This window comes from Corythoichthys intestinalis, chromosome 8 (genome assembly GCF_030265065.1).
Source record: "Corythoichthys intestinalis isolate RoL2023-P3 chromosome 8, ASM3026506v1, whole genome shotgun sequence".
NCBI classification, from domain to species: domain Eukaryota; kingdom Metazoa; phylum Chordata; class Actinopteri; order Syngnathiformes; family Syngnathidae; genus Corythoichthys; species Corythoichthys intestinalis.
In genome coordinates this window covers 30,334,133-30,352,459 of record NC_080402.1, presented here as the reverse complement: position 1 = coordinate 30,352,459, position 18,327 = coordinate 30,334,133, and the positions used below count along the sequence as shown (strand labels likewise).

Here is an 18,327-nt window from a genome sequence, read left to right as displayed (position 1 = left end):
ACACACCAGGAATTTTACACAGGCTGAAACCATAAAATACGTGCGTAACACTTTAATTTTATGCCACTGATGCTGTGAGTTTCGGCTGCGAAGCCAATTAGGGCTGACGTGGCACATCGACTTTTCCCATTTACCGATCAACAGGAGCTGTGGCTATTTTTACTTCAGCACGAAAGAAAAAACTGCTTTCACGCTCCGCCAGCTGGAACCTGGCCTTTCAGTTAAGAAATCTATCTAGAGCCCCGAGGATGCGCAGCAGCAGAGAACAATGAGCTCAGATTAAATCTTTCAATTAAATAGTTTGAGATGCTGTCTGTTTTTGTTTTTAATATAGTACGGGTCATTCGTAGCTTCTCCAAACTCTTTTGGATCCCCGTGATTCTGCTGGTGTCAATCATTCTGAGAGTGGTGGATAAGCGGGTCAGCACAGTGTGACCTTGCCATCTGGGCATACGTCAATGCCAATTATGAAGAGAAGCATATCAGCATGCCACAGATGATATGGAGGAAGAGTAGATGAGATAATTGGGAAGAATTGCAAATGTGAAAGTTACTGATTGCATTGCAGGCGCTTGATACTTTTGCACTATTACTTCATGCATAGTTCCAATTTTTTGTCATATCTGTTTTTTTGGCGTGCCCATTCAGACTGCCTTTGTCCACTGAGCCCGTTCAAGTATTATGCATGCGCACTAATTCGCAGTCCGACACACATTGAGCAAACTGACCCGCATGCACAGAAGCATCAAAACAAATAACTACGACTGTGCGTGCCTGACACACACACACACATACAGTTGTGGTCAAAAGTTTACATACACATGTGAAGAACATAATGTCATGGCTCTCTTGAGTTTCCAGTTATTTCTACAACTCTGATTTTTCTCTGATAGAGTGATTGGAACAGATACTTCTTTGTCACAAAAAACATTCATGAAGTTTGGTTCTTTTATGACTTTATTGTGGGTGAACAGAAAAAAGTGATCAAATCTGCTGGGTCAAAAAAATACATACAGCAGCGCTAATATTTGGTAATATGTCCCTTGGCCATTTTCACTTCAATTAGGCGCTTTTGGTAGCCATCCACAAGCTTCTGGCAAGCTTCTGGTTGAATCTTTGACCACTCCTCTTGACAGAATTGGTGCAGTTCAGTTAAATTTAATGGCTTTCTGACATGGACTTGTTTCTTCAGCATTGCCCACAAGTTCTCAATGGGGTTTAAGTCAGGACTTTGGGAAGGCCATTCGAAAACCTTAATTCTAGCCTGATTTAGCCATTCCATTACCACTTTTGATGTGTGTTTGGGGTCATTGTCTTGTTGGAACACCCAACTGCGCCCAAGACCCAATCTTCGGGCTGATGACGTTAGGTTATCTTGAAGAATTTGAAGGTAATCCTCCTTCTTCATTATCCCATTTACTCTCTGTAAAGCACCAGTTCCATTGGCAGCAAAACTGCCCCACAGCATAATACTACCACCACCGTGCTTGACGGTAGGCATGGTGTACTTGGGGTTAAAGACCTCACCTTTTCTCCTCCAAACATATTGCTGGGCATTGTGGCCAAACAGCTCGATTTTTGTTTCGTCTGACCACAGAACTCGTCTGAACCAAACTTCATGAATGTTTTTTGTGACAAAGAAGTATCTGTTCCAATCACTCTATCGGAGAAAAATCAGAGTTGTAGAAATAATTGGAAACTCAAGAGAGCCATGACATTATGTTCTTCACAAGTGTATGTAAACTTTTGACCACAACTGTAAGCCTGAGGTGTGTGCTTCAGTTTGCTCCAACTCGGCCATGAAAGCAATTCTGAAATATTGCTCATTTGACGCACAGTAAGAAATTGAGCATTATCAGGCTTACCCTTTTCTTAATTGTAATTTTCTTATGACTGTTGTCAAGCCCGCCTCCTGCGTAGTAAAAGCTAGGCGCTAACACTAATGAACAGCGACATCGCTGCCGTCTTGCGTGCTCTTGCTCTTTGCTGACATAATTGCTGCATGAATTCCGATTTGGGAGACTTGAGAGTTCAGACCGCCGTCACATTCTGGAAAAATGTGGCCCAGATCGGATTTAAACCACGTACGAAAGTGACCGATATCGGATTTGAAATGGTCCACTTCTTTGCGACTTGTTGCGTTCAGACGGTCAAGTTAATGCCTCACTCGAGTCGGAAAAACACGAAAAAAATCGCATTCGTGCATTAAGATCTGCAGTATGAACCTAGCCTAAGTGGCAGTGAAGTGCATAATTTTTTTTTTTTTTTTAAACGGTGGAGCAACTGACAAACAATGACAATTTGGCCCCAATGCAAGTGATTCAGCAAGTTGTTCACATTTCAATCTTGAGCTCACGCAATAAAAATGAAAAGTGTTCTTTTATAAGAGGATACAGTGATCCCTCATTTTTCACGGGTAATGGGGACCAGAACCCACCATGAAAAGTGAAAAGCCCCGGAGATTTTTCTTTTTTGGGTGCAAAAAAATTTTTTTTGTGTGTTTTCAATGTATTTATCCAGATTTAGCATTGGAAAGAGTAGAGGTAAAGTAGAAATATGCTTGTCTTTATTAAATGCTTTCAGTGAGTGAGTCCCCTCAAATCTGCTCAAGCTACTCACTCACACACAATGAGTTGCCACAGCAAGTGTTTAACGAGTTAAACGGTGATTGACACATGCGGCGCTTTGAAGTTTGGGCTGCCAAGGTTCTTCGGTAAATACAAAAAAAATCAAAACACTGCTTCCTGGGTCACAAGACAATGGAAAATAGTTCAGTAATTTTTTTTTCTACAAATATTTAATATTTCTACAATATTATACTTGGCATAATACTCTGTGGTTTAATGAACATAACAGCAGTAGCATTTTAGATTTTCATCTATGAAAGTAAATCAACAAAAGTGATGCGAGATTCATTTTAACAAATTAATGGAGTATATATGACTTTTTCAGTCTGTGTATTAGACAATAAACTACTTTTAATTTGTTCATTAAGGATGACAAAAGATCATTGGACTGTACCATTTGCAGAAATTTAATTATTTGTAAATTCTTTAATTATTATAAATTCCTCATTGTAAATCAAACGGAAAATTCAGCAATGTGGTTTCACAAATTTTTTCGCCAGAAGTACTCGCACTGGTCTAGATTTAGTTGGTGTACGAAAATAGGGCCCGCAGTTGTGATACTGAAGTGAAGGTAAAAATTCCACCATAACCCATACAAGAAAACAAATTTTACTAACACAAGCAAAGGAAATGTCAAGCAATTTGACCCAAACAGAAAATAACAGAAAATAATAGATCATAGAAAATAATTGTGCTTGAAAGTCACCAAGAGAAAGAAAGTGCTAAATTTGTGTTTGATTTCTGGTCATTACATTACTTAGCAAGATTTTTCCTGATCTCTAAATAACAATGTAAGACATTTTACAGACTGGGTAGACGAATGGGACACTAACATTTGTATTTTGGGGAAAATGGAATGGCTTAGTCGTAATTCAAATGGAATGAACAAGGAAGCATAGATTGATTCATCTACATTATATCCTTAAAGAATTTTATGGACTCTCCTTGTCACAGGTGAGCTTTTCACAAAATTTCTTGGATAATGGTGTCGCTTGTTTCTGTACGGTCAATAAAAAGCCTTATTTAATAGTAATTCAATACAAACTACATTACTTGTACTCTTTTCCACATGGTCTCTTCTACTACTACTACAAGATTTCAGATGTTGCTCAAAGACTTGTTCAGACATTAAGGGGGAAAAAAAGTCATTTCATGGAAAACAGAGCCATGTGAAAGTGTTTAATCACTAAGCTTGTGTGGGTGCATGCCTGGGGCATTTCCAACACTGCGTGGTGGCTCTCAACACAAAGGCAACTGTGTAACACATACTGTAGCTCTCACTTTCTCTTTCCAACACACATAGACATATTTGTCAGACAATATTACTAATTTCAAGGCTCCACCTGGAGCTACTGCAAATCCAAGTTGAGACCAAGAGCTTGCACATGGGAAACATAAGTATGGCAGTCCAACCACTTTTAATAAGTGTGTCAGTGCAATAGCAACTTGTACAAGATCATTCGCATTGTGGCAAGGGGAAACCATAAAAGATTCCTCCCGGGGAGATGGCATAACCATTCTCCGTGGTGGTGTGATCTAAACAAACTTAATACGGTTTATCAGATAAATCCAGGACGTGAGCTATGGTCCATCCTCAAATCCCCGGAAATCCCTACAAAAACAACATGAAGCATCACTTGAGTGACGGCAGATAGGTCGGACCTGTAATGGCATACCACAGAGGTTCTGCTTTCTTGAATGATGCAAAATGTTTCATGAAACTTTACCCAATTAGGCGGCATTTAAGTTTGTTACACTTATGATTCAATGATCTGACAACAGTCTCAATAAATATGATGAGTAGGATTTTTTGGAAACTAAACTTTAATTTAGGTTCATTACACAAGGCCAGTAAAACGCTTTAAAAACCCAAATATGCTCGTAATCCAGTTTTTAAGAGCCTAAATACAGCGTGTTAGTGCCTAAATAACGTTTGGATAATTATTCATGTTAATTGGGAATAATTTCTTGGTTATATAAAACAAGTTACAGTGGTGCATCGACATACGATCGCTTCGACACCCGATCTTTTCGACATCCGACGTAAAATTTGACAAGCCATTTGTTTCTACGTCCAACGAAATGCTCGAAATATGACGATTCGTGACTGCGTCACAAATTCGTTGTTTTCCGGCATGACTGACGTACAGCGGATTTTCTTGTGAGAGAAATCAACATGGGTTCCAAGATTGTTAAAACAGGTGATGAAAAAAGAAAAAAAGGTGAGGCTTACCATTGAAAAATATGAGCGTGGGGTGCACGTCCATGAACTGCTCAACAATACTCCTTGAAACTCCGTTCGCCTGTCTTTATACGGTAAGGTGACATTTATTATTCTGGTACCATTGCCGAAGAGATCACCAGCTTTGTTAGGTTTTTAATCATTTATTTCAGAACTTGCGGAATACAACACGCCTCGCCAACTGGTAGCAACAACAGGATGTGAAAAGAGAAAGTCAACTGCACTCTCTCTCTGCTTTCAGCCCCGCGGTGCGTTCAGGTACACAACGCAAAATACATATTGTATTTGTTTTGCTCTTGTAATTGCTTTTTGCAATAGTAACAGCAGTTTTTATTAAGGATTTTGTATAAAAGCACTGCAGATAGTCCGGTTAGAACAATAATGATGCCCGTCCCGAATTTATCAGACCAAAACTTTCTCTTCATCAACGCGTTGCCTTTTTATTTTCTATGAGAATGGAGGTCTTAGCTTTCTTTAGGTGGCCAAAATATGCCTGATCAGAAAAACAACAAATTGCAACTCGCCACTAGGGGGATCCAAAACATGTAACATGCTAACAACCTGGCTTTTTTTTTTTTTTTAACCAGATTTAGTGTAGGTTTTTGGGCTGTGGAACAAATTAATGGAATTATAATGTATTCTTATGGGAAAATCCTGCTCGACATACGACCATTTCGACTTACAAACAACGTCTTGGAACAAATTAACTTCGTATGTAGAGGTAACACTGTATTTGCTTATTTGCTTTCGTGGGACGGGCTTGTGACGTCACATCGTATGATATAAATGGGCAGCGAGAGCTGTTTTGGGCGAGTCAGTCGGAGTGGGGCATGAATGAGGAAGCAAAGGAAGCTTGGGGCGCAAACAGTTTTTGACGTCTCTTTCTCTATCTCAGTTGAATTAGTCTATCTCACAGTTGCTCCTTTGTTTATATTTTGGATGACAAGCTGTGGATTACCCTTTAATGGATTAAATAAATGATCTGAGAACGTGCGTGGTGAGTATTTTTTTCCCCGCTGACTGACGGTCGCGAGGGGGACGGAGCGAAAAGCTCGTCGGTCTGAAGGCTTTTTAGCATTTTCGGATCCTACACAGTGGTACCTCTACATACGAAATTAATTGTTCCAGGACGTTTGTAAATCGAAATGTTCGTAAGAATACGTTATAATTTCATTAATTTTTTCCACAGTCCAAAAACCTACACTAAAAATCCCTAATAAATACTGTTGGTACCATTACAAATGGTCATTACACATAGCAAGACAAATAAATTATAAATAAAAATCAGTTCCTGTAATAATGTAATGTAGAGATTTTACTTTCTCTTTTAATGTTCTGTTGGCTTCAACTGCGGTGGACAGTAGGCGTGTTGTTTTGCACAAGTTCTGGAATAAACGGTTAAAAACCTGGCGATTTCTTTGGTGATGTTACCATAATAATAATAATTGTCAATTTAGCTTATAAAGACTGACGTATGTAGGTCGGAGGAGGACCATCGCGATCGTAGGCATTCTATGGCCGTCTTGTTAAGCCAGTTCACGGATGCGCACACTATGCTCATATTTTTCTATCATTTCCATCTTCATTTCATTGGTAAGCGTCACCTTTTTCCTTTTTTCACCACCTGCGCTAACTTTCTTGGAACCCGTGTTGATTTCTCTCACAAGAAAATCCGCTGTGCGTCCGTCTTGCGGCAAAACAAAAAAACTGCGGCGCTTTCATAAATCGTCGTATTTCCAGTACGTCGTTGGATGTAGAAACAAATGGCGAGTCAAATTTTACGTCGGACGTCGAAAAGATCGTGTGTCGAGGTACCACTGTACTTCCCCAGAGTTAATACTTTTCTCAAGAATATTGACCTTTATACGAATATTAGCTGTATGTAATAGGGTTGTCCCGATCCGATATTTGGATCGGATCAACCGCCAATATGCGCAAAAAAATGTGCATCGATATCGGATCGGCCGACATGGAAAAATTCCGATCCAGACTCCCGATCCAGTTTTTTTGAAAGTCCGGTCCGGGTCCAGCGTACCGATTTACATAATGCATTCCCGTTTTTGCTTTGGTTTCCCTAAAATCCGGTCAACATTTTACGACACACCTTCAGCACACAAGCATTACCATCTCCCAGTTTACCTCCGTGGCATCTCATACAGTATGACTGCAATGTAAATTTAAAGTTTATTGGTAAAAATGTCAGCTGTCACCTGAGCATCTTGAAATGCTTGTCTTTATCAAAAAAAATCTCCCCATCATGCTGGGACTCCATCCAGGGCAAACAGGTGAAGGGAGTGTGTAGAATAGATGGAGCAACAAAGTGTGGAGAAGATTGGGGAGTAGAAGCCATTTTTGGTTTAGATGGAGCAACAAAGTGTGGAGAAGATTGGGGAGTAGAAGCCTTTTTTGGTTTAAAATAGTATTATTTGCACTGATTTTTTTAACGCCTTGGTACAGTTGTTCAAGAGTAGAGAACTGATGCTGAGTTAATAGTTTATTTTCCACTGAGGTTGTTTGTGTGTTTTGCTTTTTTAAGACAGTTTACAATATTATTTGCACGTTTTACTAACTGAATATGCCATTTCTGTTTGGTATTTATAATGTTTTGTGTTTATCACTGAATAAACAGGTCAGTTTCTTGTTACCAACCATTGTGTGGTATCCAAACTCACCTAATTCAGCCGGCTTTTTGTTATCAAAAGTACTAAAACTCTATTCAACATGAGTCTGACACTAAATAAGGAGGCTAAATAACATTAAACTTTAATACATGCTCAGATAGGCCGGTACCGGCCTGTATCGGTATCAGATCGGAAGTGCAAAAACCTGCAAGTGCAGGGCAGGGCATGCACATTTTTGGGGTTGATCAGAATAGTACCTAAGCTGCTTCATTTGAACCAGGATGTCATGTCAAAAACTCCACAGGACTCCTTTCCAATTCTTGTATCATCACTGGCTAAATTAAGACACATAAGGCTGCAACATGTCTTACTTAAGAAATGCTAGCGAGAAGGGTGGTACCAGGGTCATCCCGCCTCCACTTGACAAATGAAGCAAATCACTGAGAGACAAAACGGATGACACGTTGAATAAAAGAGCGACAGAACATTTGTAACTGACACACCGCCAACCAGGCGTCAACCTTGCTGTTTGGAGGCTTTTTCACACTGACATACACTCCAAAGGAACATAAAGGAGGACTTCAGATTTTATGTGTGTTCATTGAACATCACCCTACGCACACACAAGAGAACAACCCCCCACCTCACTCAAACCCGGTCTAGCATTTCCTATAATCCCATGTGACTGCATGTCTGACACAAGCCTGACTCACCCTTTTAAATCCCAAATGTATGCACACAGACACTACACACTTATATGCATGCATACAATTTCCTCTTAGAGAAAGTGTGGGGCCCCAGGGCAGGCAGGTGCTGGGGCAGCCGCCCGGAGTGAGACTGTGTGCGGTAAGAGGGGTCTGTCCATCCACCGTCTGTCAGCCCAACCTGCTGCTCACATCAGATGGTCTGTGTTTTCCCCTCTTGCCATTATTACCAAACTAGACTGAGTGGTGAGTGTGCCCTTAAAGAGCATACGACACCAGAAAAAAAGTCTTAAATGGCATTATTATGTGAATTAGAATCATATTTTGAGACGATTCGACCATATACAACAATTTAGCAAAGCGCAGATGACGAGAAATTAGTCTTTTAATCTGCCGGTTAGCCACGCCTACAATTATAGGGCTTTAGCGTCCCCAACAGGTGGATGACGTCAGCGGTAGACTAGGCTCATCGGTTTTACTATTCAGCCCATTGAGGGGGAATTGTTCAGAACGAGGAAAACGAGACGAAGAGAGCTGCAAAATGTCATTGTTTCAGTCTCTCTACTCCCAATATTTTTACAGGATATTCTTTTTATGCAAGTATTTTCCCCAATAGCTATATAAATGGCTTGAGAAGGACCAGTCAGCCCGTCGAGGGGGAACTATTCACAATGAGGAAAACGCGACGAAGAGAGCGGCAAAATGTCATTGTTTCTGTCTCTTTACTTCAATATTTTTACAGGATATTCTTTTTACCCAAGTACTTTCCCCAATTGCTAAATAAATGGCATGGTCATGACAAATAACTTGTGCTAAATGGAATATAAAATAATAAAAATCCATTTATTCAAGACGACATGGCAAAATTACTCCATAATGGTCAAAACAGTCGACTTTACCTTTACTGTCACACCTGCCGAACGATATTTTATGACACCTAAATCGGACATATGTCATTTCCCTTCCCCGGCTTCGGATAATGTAAACAGACCAGAAGGAGTGACAGCTAGCCGACATGCTAACCCGAACCGAGGGATGTTTCAAAGTCTTCGAAGTGGAAAATCACACATAACTATCCTGGATTATTTGACATGACGACCCGGTTGTCGAGTTTCTTTGCGGATCGGCAAACCGCCCGGCAGAGAGCAATTTACAGTTCGTTCCCTGGAGGAGGGTGGCTGGAATTGTTGTGTAGCTAACGTGCTAACAGCTAACTGCTAATGAGCGTGAGGATAGCTTTTCACATGCCTATCAATGATCAAACGTAAGTAGTCCTTTATTTAAAGGAATTTTATAGTGTTTACTTTGTAATCACTGTATTCGTATTTGACATAATACAAAACAAGATGTTTACTCACTTCCTTGTAAGTCCAATGGTCCCACAGTAAATATCCACGGTGAATGGGAACCTTTTGAAACTCCAAAAAGGCGCATACGCCTCTCCCGCATACAGAATGATTTTTCTGCAGCCGTTTGGCTGCCGTGATGCAAAAAATAAAAGTATTAATCCGCAAAATCAGCTGAATCCTTCGTCCTCATACACAACAGTACACTGTAGCGTGAAGAGGACGTCTTCTACCGTACACGTCACAGCGCCCTCCTCCTCAATGCGAGACCGAAGCCGGAAGTCACTCATTTTCCTGGCGCGGGATTCAAAAAACTAAATAAATATAGCGATCGCTTCCACACACATCCAAGCGGTCCATATCATTCAGGAGCATAAAATACCGCGTGTATTATGAAATAAACATGCTTTTTCGTGTCACAAGCACTTTAATTGCATGATCAGGGTCAATGATGATGGTGCACATGCACAAATTCTCCACAGTGTCCTTTCTAGTCACAGCAGGAGTTTGTGTTGACAAAAGTCCAAGCCCTTGGTTCCACTTTTTATCAGGCTAGCAGGCCTTTAGAAGGATTTAGATCGAGCAGCATGACGCACAATTTTAATCTAAAAATATATTTGACTAATGAGCATAAAAAGAACAACTGGACAGAGGCAAACGTGTCCAATCTTTACCAGCTGAGACCCAAACATAGACTTCACTATCAGTTGACGAGACAGCTCCTACAGACATTGCGCCACGGCTTCCCGTCAGGGGCCGGGCCAGGCAGAGCGTCGTAGCAGCTTTCACTGCAATAAACTCAAACACAGGCTGCATTCTAACGCCGGATTTAGGTGGAAACAGGAGGAAGGTTTTTAGTGCATACGAGCATGCAGTAGTGTCTCAAGAGTTATTTGGTCAAAGATTCAAGGTAATTATTATATAAAATAGCACAATAAAGGCAATTTGAAACGTTGTGAAAAAAATTTAATGAATGGGAAAAATTAGTGTAACTTTAGCCTGAAATATTTACGTAAAATGAACGATAACTGGCCCAGTTTTTTGCTTTTAAACAAGAATCTAGACTGTTTTACGATCACATCTATAGAAATTCCAGGATTTACGCATTTATTTACAATAATTTTCAACTTAAAAAGCCCTTTGTTTTGTAATGGCCACCATGTTGGCTTTTGTATTCATACAAAATAGTAACAATAACTTTACATTCAAATAATCAGGAAATTTTCGTTAAAATCCCCATTGTTTAACAAAAAAAAAAGTAGTAATTTAGACATTTATGCGTCCATACAAAAAAAAAATTTTTTTTAAATCGGCTTTTACGTGTTGTATTTAATGTGATATTTTAATCTAAAAACGACAAGTGCCAGATAGCCGGCAAGACGTGCTGAGGCAATAGTGGTATCAGAATTCAACCCAAATAAGTTGTGATTGTATATAGGAAAATGCAAAATTTGCTTTTGTTGGGTAAAATTAAGATGATTTTGCATGCTTTCCTCAAGTATTAAGTTTCTGATGTGAAAATTAAGTGATTTATTAGCTAAATTAAAAAACTTGAGTCTCTATTTCGGGTGAAAACTTACATAGGTTAAAAATTGCTATTGATCCTGAAAATATTGGTGATTCTCTCTTAACTTGGTGATTTTTGTGCCTCTAGCGTAAAACCTGAGAATTTTATAGCCATTTTAAGTTTTGTTATACTTACATGAAAAATAATTAATTGGGATTTACTTAGGGAACGACTTTGAATTTTTTGATGCCGCTGATCATGGAGACTCATATATGCCTAAGGCAGGTGCCTGTTTTGGTTTTAGGTCACTAGCAGCTTTGGTTTTAAAAATATGTTAATTTTAAGTTTTTTAAAATAGGCCACCTACGGAGCGGCCCCGTGCCCCATTTCTCGTCAACTGATAGCGAAGCCTAACCAAAACCATTTAAGAAAAAAAGCCTAAGTACACTGCTTGGCAAACAGGAGTTTGTGGTATGCAATTAAGTTGAAATCATGCCACCAGGTTTATGTGGAAAATGCTTCTCCAAATTGACATTGTATTTTAAACCACGTTCAGCAAATCTTGAAACGTCAGCATGTATCAGTTCACTGAGGATCAGATTGACACACATAACTTGATATAACTCCCATATGTAGCTCATAACCTGAGCTCCTTTCTACACAACGTGCAGAAGCCAGCATTGACCGCCTTTTTCTTTGTCAGTGTTATGTGTAAATATCACTAACACCAAGTCAAAAGTCAAAAAGATAAAATTGAAGACTAAATTCTAGACTGACATGCTCTGATGCTGCAGAAAAAGTCCTTTTAGACCAGAAGTTTGAATTTTGGTGTACATGCCAAAGCAAATCTATTTAAAAGAGGGTGGCTTGGGATGTCTCGTGTGGGGGTGTGTGCGTGAACATGCCAATTACACTCGCCGCTACTCAAAATCAATCGTCTCATCCCTTTCAAATGTAGCATAGTAAGGCATTGCATGGGGACATCTCTGTGGAAAAGGATGCAGTGATCCGTGCAAAACCAGTGACAGCATACAATGTAAGCGAGCAACCTCATGAAATGAGCTTAGGATAATCGCTTGCAACATAAATATGTCTTTGGCTTGGACCTCATGTACAGCATGGAAATCATTGATTGTGAATACCAGAGGCTGTACAGACTTCAAACATAAGACAAGAGTATCATTTGGAAAACATACCATCAGTTATTTGCAGTGGCACTAAGTGTTATATGCTTTACATCTATTAAAATCTGAGTTATTTTCCAATATCTAATGACTTTAAATCAACACAATAATTACCCCTATCAGCTAAAATGTGTTGTTTCAACCAGATTGCACAGAGGTCATACATACAGGACGAACACAAATGAGAGACACAAACAAACAGTTGAGCAATCTTGCTGTACATACCTTGTCAAAGAGCTCCTTCCATTTCTAAGAAAAGAAAAGGGAAAAGATGGCATTTAGAGTTAGGACTTGAGCACCTGTTTAGAAAGGATGATACTAAAAATACTGCCCTAAACATGCTGTGTGCATTGGGCTATTACCTAATCATTGCGTTCAGTGAGCTGCAGCCAAAGATAATATGAAACTGTAGGACAACAAGGAGCTGCTCTCATTTGTGCAAGTATTCCCTCCTTCCTCCAAAACTAAATGACATAATTAGCAGCACCTTCAGTTGATCTGGAATACAATCAAATGCTTGAAATCTGCTCTCTTACCACGATCAAAACCCATTTGAACTAAAACTATGTGAACGAATGTTAAGTAATGTGAGTGTCTTACTGCAGTATATTTTAACTATCTCGAAAACTAGACCAGTGTGGAAAAAAAATAAACAAATGCACGAAAATGTATGGTGTTTTGAAAGTAACATTGCACTTTGATGATATTTTGAGATTGTTCAGATTTATACCCCAATACTGTACATAGTAAGCCTGAACGATATATCATTTAAACATCGCCATCGCGATGTGTGCGTGCGCGATAGTCCCATCACAAGGACGTGCGATACTTTTTTTTTTTTTAATTCCACATACGCCCTGCTTTCTGCTCTGCACAGAGCCTCACACCCTCCCTCTCCCAGCTCTTTGAACCTCACAGTCACTGCTGCACTTGCTCATTAAAGTTAACGATGCTGGTATCTTTGATCTTGCCAAAGAAGCGGACATCACAGCGCAGCAGCTGTCAATCATCGTTTAACTTGTTAAACAGTTTCTGCAAGGAAGCCGCTTTGGAATGAATGTGTGTGTATGTGTGTGTGTGTGCGCGGGGGGGGGGGGGGGGGGGGGGCGTTTGAGACATATAAATTAAATGCCAGAAGTGATCATGAGGAGTTTGTAATTTCTACATGTCCACCAAGAGTCACAGCTAAGGTAGATAAACAGAAGTATTTAATAAAGCCAAGCATTTTTCTACTACAGTACTTCATTTTTGAACAAGAATAATTTGGTTGGACAATTATGTTTAAAACTGATCATAAGTATTACATTTGAAGTGCTTAAAAACATTTATTAATATATATATATATATATATATATTTTTTTTTTTTTTTTTTTTTTTTTTTTTTAAATCATACTTTGGGAAAAAAGTGAGAAAAAAACATGTCTTAAATGTATCTCTTTCCAATGCTAAATCTGAATAAATATATTGAGCACACACACAAAAAAAATAAAAATTTGGGGGCGGGGTGCGCAACTTCGCGGTTTTTCACTTATCGCGGTGGGTTCTGGTCCCCATTAACCGCGAAAAACCAGGGATCACTGTACACTGGTCATTGTGAGTCATCCAAAGTCTTTCCAAACAGCTATTCAAGTCATCTAGTGAAAATTTCCTTAAAAAATATATATATTTTTTTTTTTTTTAATATCGCAATATAATATCGCAAATCCCCCCCAAAAATCGCAGCAATAGTTTTTTCCAATATCGTTCAGGCCTACATAGAATATACTGTAACTTTAAAACATGTATTACAAAATGGCCCCAGATACTTTCCTGCATGATCTCACCTCCCATCTACTTCTTGAACACCAAATGCCCTCATTTCATCCCTCACTACCATACACCTCCTCTGGTAGGTCGTTCTTGAGCTCTCTTGCTGTGCAGCACCATCATCTTCACCCTTCTACCGATATAGTCAAAATTCCTCCTATGCATGTCCAAAGCACTGGAGTCAGCTCTGTAACATCTAATCTTGGCTGGCCCCTTGCCATTTCAGCTTATTTCAAGTAATTCCGTAACTCCTGAACAACATTTACAGTCTGTACATCTTGGCAATAATATTCGAGAAACACAATCCGTAAATTATGTCACCTGCCGTGGGATATTGCTGAGTAACTAACTGCCTGGCTAACGTCGATTGTTAGTCAGCAAAACAATATTATGGTTTTGGAACCAGGCCGCTACAGCAAATTTAAAGTTATTTGCATACAAAATATTGGCTTTACAAGAACTGAAAGCAATTGGTCATGAAAATCGCTGGAAGACTCGAACGCAGTGAAGTAACAGTACTAGTATCTCACACATGCTAAAATTCATTGGAATCCGTCTGTCTGGCCATCTTGGTTATCAAACTTGCTGGGAGGCTGCATCTTGGCCAGAGGAGGAAAGGGTTTTTTAACTGACTGGTCAAGAAATGGCCTCAAAACTGGTAAAAATATGAAATTAATCACAATCAAACAAATAATTGCTTCCGTCTCGACCATCTTAGGTTGCCTTTGTCATCACCACGTGAACTAACGGTTCCTCGTTGACTGAAAGATTGATACGGAAAGAAAATTGCCTCAAATTAACCAAAATCTGCAAAAATATGATGGGTTGCCAAGGAAAACCAACAGAGCAATTACGCAGTTTGTTTTTTTTCAGGGGATAAGTCATCCTCTTGGCACAAATTGCGTCACTGCTTTTCAGATGTGTGCAACAGTCATGTTATTATCTTTTATAGGTATCTGGCCTGTAAAGATTATTTGTGTGTGGCCATAATTCTGCGGCTGAGCGTACAGCCGGTGGTAAATTTACTAGTTAATTCAGTCCGTTTAAAGATAGCAACTGTTTGCAGTGTTCAGGAACTAAACAATATGATCGATTCAGTTTAGTGCTGCATCGATTAGTCGATTAACTCAAGCAATTAGATTAGAAAAAAAAATCGAACTAAATTTTGCTGCTTTGAGTATTCGTTTAAAGTAGCATTGTCATTGTTTGTTTTGAAAGTGTTTGCATTTAGTTTTATTGATTTGGGTGGAAACACTGCCCTCTAGTGGTGACAGTGAATATGACAAGTCTTTTCACATGGCTGAATCCAGCTGCTCCCCGTTAAGACCAACGTAAGCTAAGTTTATGTTTGAGCTCACGTTTTTTTAATGCATTTGTAATTTAGTTAATTGGTATATTTAGCCATTTTTGTGGGGAATATGTTTGAACCATTTAAGAGCATTGTTCAAAAAAAAAAAAAAAAAGTTAGCATTTTGTAGTATTTAAGCTAACGGACTTTTGCTATGTAAGTTATCCAATTGTTCTTTTGTTGTACTTAGATGATCATATATTCATTTTTTAATACCGTTTGAAGCTCAACTCAGGTATTTTATTTTTTTATATTCCTTATCTGATTACTCAATTATTCGTACTAACTAGTTCATTGATTAATCGACTACTAAAATAATTGATGGCTGCAGCCCTAATTCGGTTTAAGCATTTTTGTATAATTTCCATGTACTTTTGATATTCTATCTGAATTGAAACATGTATGTCATACAGTCGAATTGGACCATAACTTTCTGAATATCATTTATTTGCACCCGATTGATTAAAACAAATAATTAACCGGGATAGACGTCCAATCCATTTGACCTGAGGGCCTGCAGTGAATGTTCATGCTTCATTGCCATTGACGGTGACAGACGTCCAATTTGAACTGGGAGAGGCTGCCAGTGAATGATCGCTGCCAACCCTCCCACTTCAAATGGATTGAAGTGCAATCCATTTAAGTCTACCAAGTTTACTTTAAGTCAATATAACTATTTGCTCTCTCTCTCTTATTAAGCCCATACATCTAAAAGTTGGTAATTTTTCACCTAAATCAAGAAAAAATTGGTTCCAAATAATGTTTTACACAATAGCTATTCTTGAATTAAGAATATTTCTGACCTTTCAAAGCTTTTAAAGAATAAATATACTAATTTATTGCTTAAAATAAGTATTTTAAGCTTATTTTCATTCATTAATTCATTTACCGAGCCGCTAGTGATTTTCAGTCAGCTAGTGATTTTCTTCAAGAAATCTGAGTAAAATTTACTTGAAGCACTGGTAGATAATTTCACTTTTTTGTAATAGATTTACACTGAAAACATGGGAATTTAACTAGTTTTAAGGAGGTGTGTTTTTGCAGTGTAGCTGGTCAGACACGGAGAATTGGAATCTTGAGTGTCTTTACTGTCTGAACAGTTTTAATGCAGGAGTTTGATATACTGCACTCCCATTGTGGTTGTTCATTTTGTTGTATTTATTAACTCACACATGCCAAAACTGGACCTTACCCAGGCAAAAGTAGTCCTAGTCTTTTTCATTTTAAGTGGGCCAAAACAATTATATTTAAAGCAAAATAATGAAAATTGCTGCTGTAATTTCATTCTTTCAATCTGTCAATGAGCTGATCCGAGGTTTTGAACAGGCGTGATGCTGGTGTGTGGCCATCGTCTACACATCTGATGTTGCTCACAGTGGTCCACAGTGTGCTCAGGGAGCTTGTGTGTCCACTCAGACACATGCAAAATTATGAGGAACATTGAATTGAACGTCTCTCACCGTCAATGGCAGCCAATGAGTTAAACAAGTGGCTGCCAATACTTTTGTCCACATATCAAGTAAACCCATACTCACGTCTTCGGGAGCCACGGGAAGGACGTCGGTGCTTTCCAACACTTCTATTTCTTCTCCTTCAGCGTTGGCCGCCACCGCCGGGGAGGAAGTGACCGTCAGCTCCCGGTTGCCTCCCGCCATCCTCTCCGGTCACCCGCAGTAGCTCACCGACGACTCCGCATGGCTTTCCCCCTACTTTGACTCCTGCCTCGGGGGTCAATTTTACTTGACCGCCATCGTCTGGTTAGTTCAAGTGACGATTTGAAAACATCGTAAAAAGGAGCTACTTTCACATCCGCTGGAAGAAAAGTTGACACAGCGTTGGACTAAAAGAAAATAATAAATCAAATAAAGTCCTTTTGCCACGCAGAGAAAGCTAGAATAATCCCAGATAGGAGACGAAAAAGCAAGTGTCCAAGTTTGGGAATCAGCCAGGATGCTGCGCAACAGCAACGAGGAATCTGGAGGGGGGGAAATGACATCATCGAATAGTAAGAAGAGCAAATCCCACCCTAAGCATTAATTGAGTTCAGAACACCCATTTTATTCAGGTTGATTGCTAGTTTTCCACTAGCTATCTTTCGGCTTTTAAAGTGCGTCACAATACCTTTCGCGTCTTTATAGCCCTCTTCGAGCGTCTGCTATCTCCACCTTGTGGAAGTCCCACCGGGGGTGGTGATGAGAGGTGTCTGCTACTGTGATACACCGCCGTCCTCCTCTCCTCCTCCGCCGCCGCCGGCTGGTTTCGCTTCAGGAAGCTCCGGAGCTCTTCACACTGAGGGAGACTGGAGGGATGAGGAAAGCTCTCACCCTCCCATTTCAGCAGCTGGCTGTCACTCACGCGGAATTCAAGTCATTTGGTCCTTTTGTTGCCGTTTCAGTGAGGTTGTGTTCTGAATTTGATGCCAGAAAGTGTTTGGGGGTGTCTTTACAGAATCTGAACTCTCGTTTTCTATGTCTGCCACAAACCGTGTAATCTCAGGGACAGTGGACATCTATTCAAAAGTCATCATTAGCTTAATTTATTCACTGTGCAAACTCAGGTCATGTGTATACTCACATTATGTTTTATGGTAGTTAGCAAAAGAGGGAATTTGATATTGAAATATCCTATTGACGGCCATTTTAACTGGAATTGATCAGATGATCCAGGTTAGAAATGATTGAAAACTACAATGCTCAAGTAGGTCGAAATCCAGTGTAGGGCTACTGCACCTTAAAACATGTTTTGTTTTCTCCTTGAGATAACTGTTGTTGTGATTTGGTCTAGACAAATAAAAGTTGATTTGATTTTATTTGACTTAGAACACATCCATAACTGAACAGTATGGACATGCAGGTGACAATGTTTTTTTAGGTAACCTATTGTGGTTCCTCGGTTTTATTATTATTATTATAGTTATTTTTTGTTTCGCAGCCCCTTTGAGC

At 39.4% G+C, this 18,327-nt stretch overlaps 1 protein-coding gene across 3 annotated transcripts in view; it reads right to left on the bottom strand.

Annotated features, from left to right (window-relative positions):
- The window catches only part of rhbdl3 (rhomboid, veinlet-like 3 (Drosophila)), a 110,099-nt gene extending 92,319 nt beyond the window's left edge, over positions 1-17,780 (bottom strand). The window contains exons 1-3 of one of the 3 annotated variants that reach the window (XM_057842838.1): positions 17,507-17,780; positions 16,921-17,360; positions 12,457-12,480 (exon numbers count right to left, since the gene is read on the bottom strand). In XM_057842838.1, the coding sequence (XP_057698821.1) occupies positions 12,457-12,480; positions 16,921-17,040 (144 nt within the window). In that variant the 5' untranslated portion in view covers positions 17,041-17,360; positions 17,507-17,780. The remainder of the gene's footprint in view (positions 1-12,456; positions 12,481-16,920; positions 17,361-17,506) is intronic. The other 2 variants (XM_057842837.1, XM_057842836.1) reach the window with 2 other exon arrangements.
- Between the last annotated feature and the right edge of the window lie 547 nt (positions 17,781-18,327).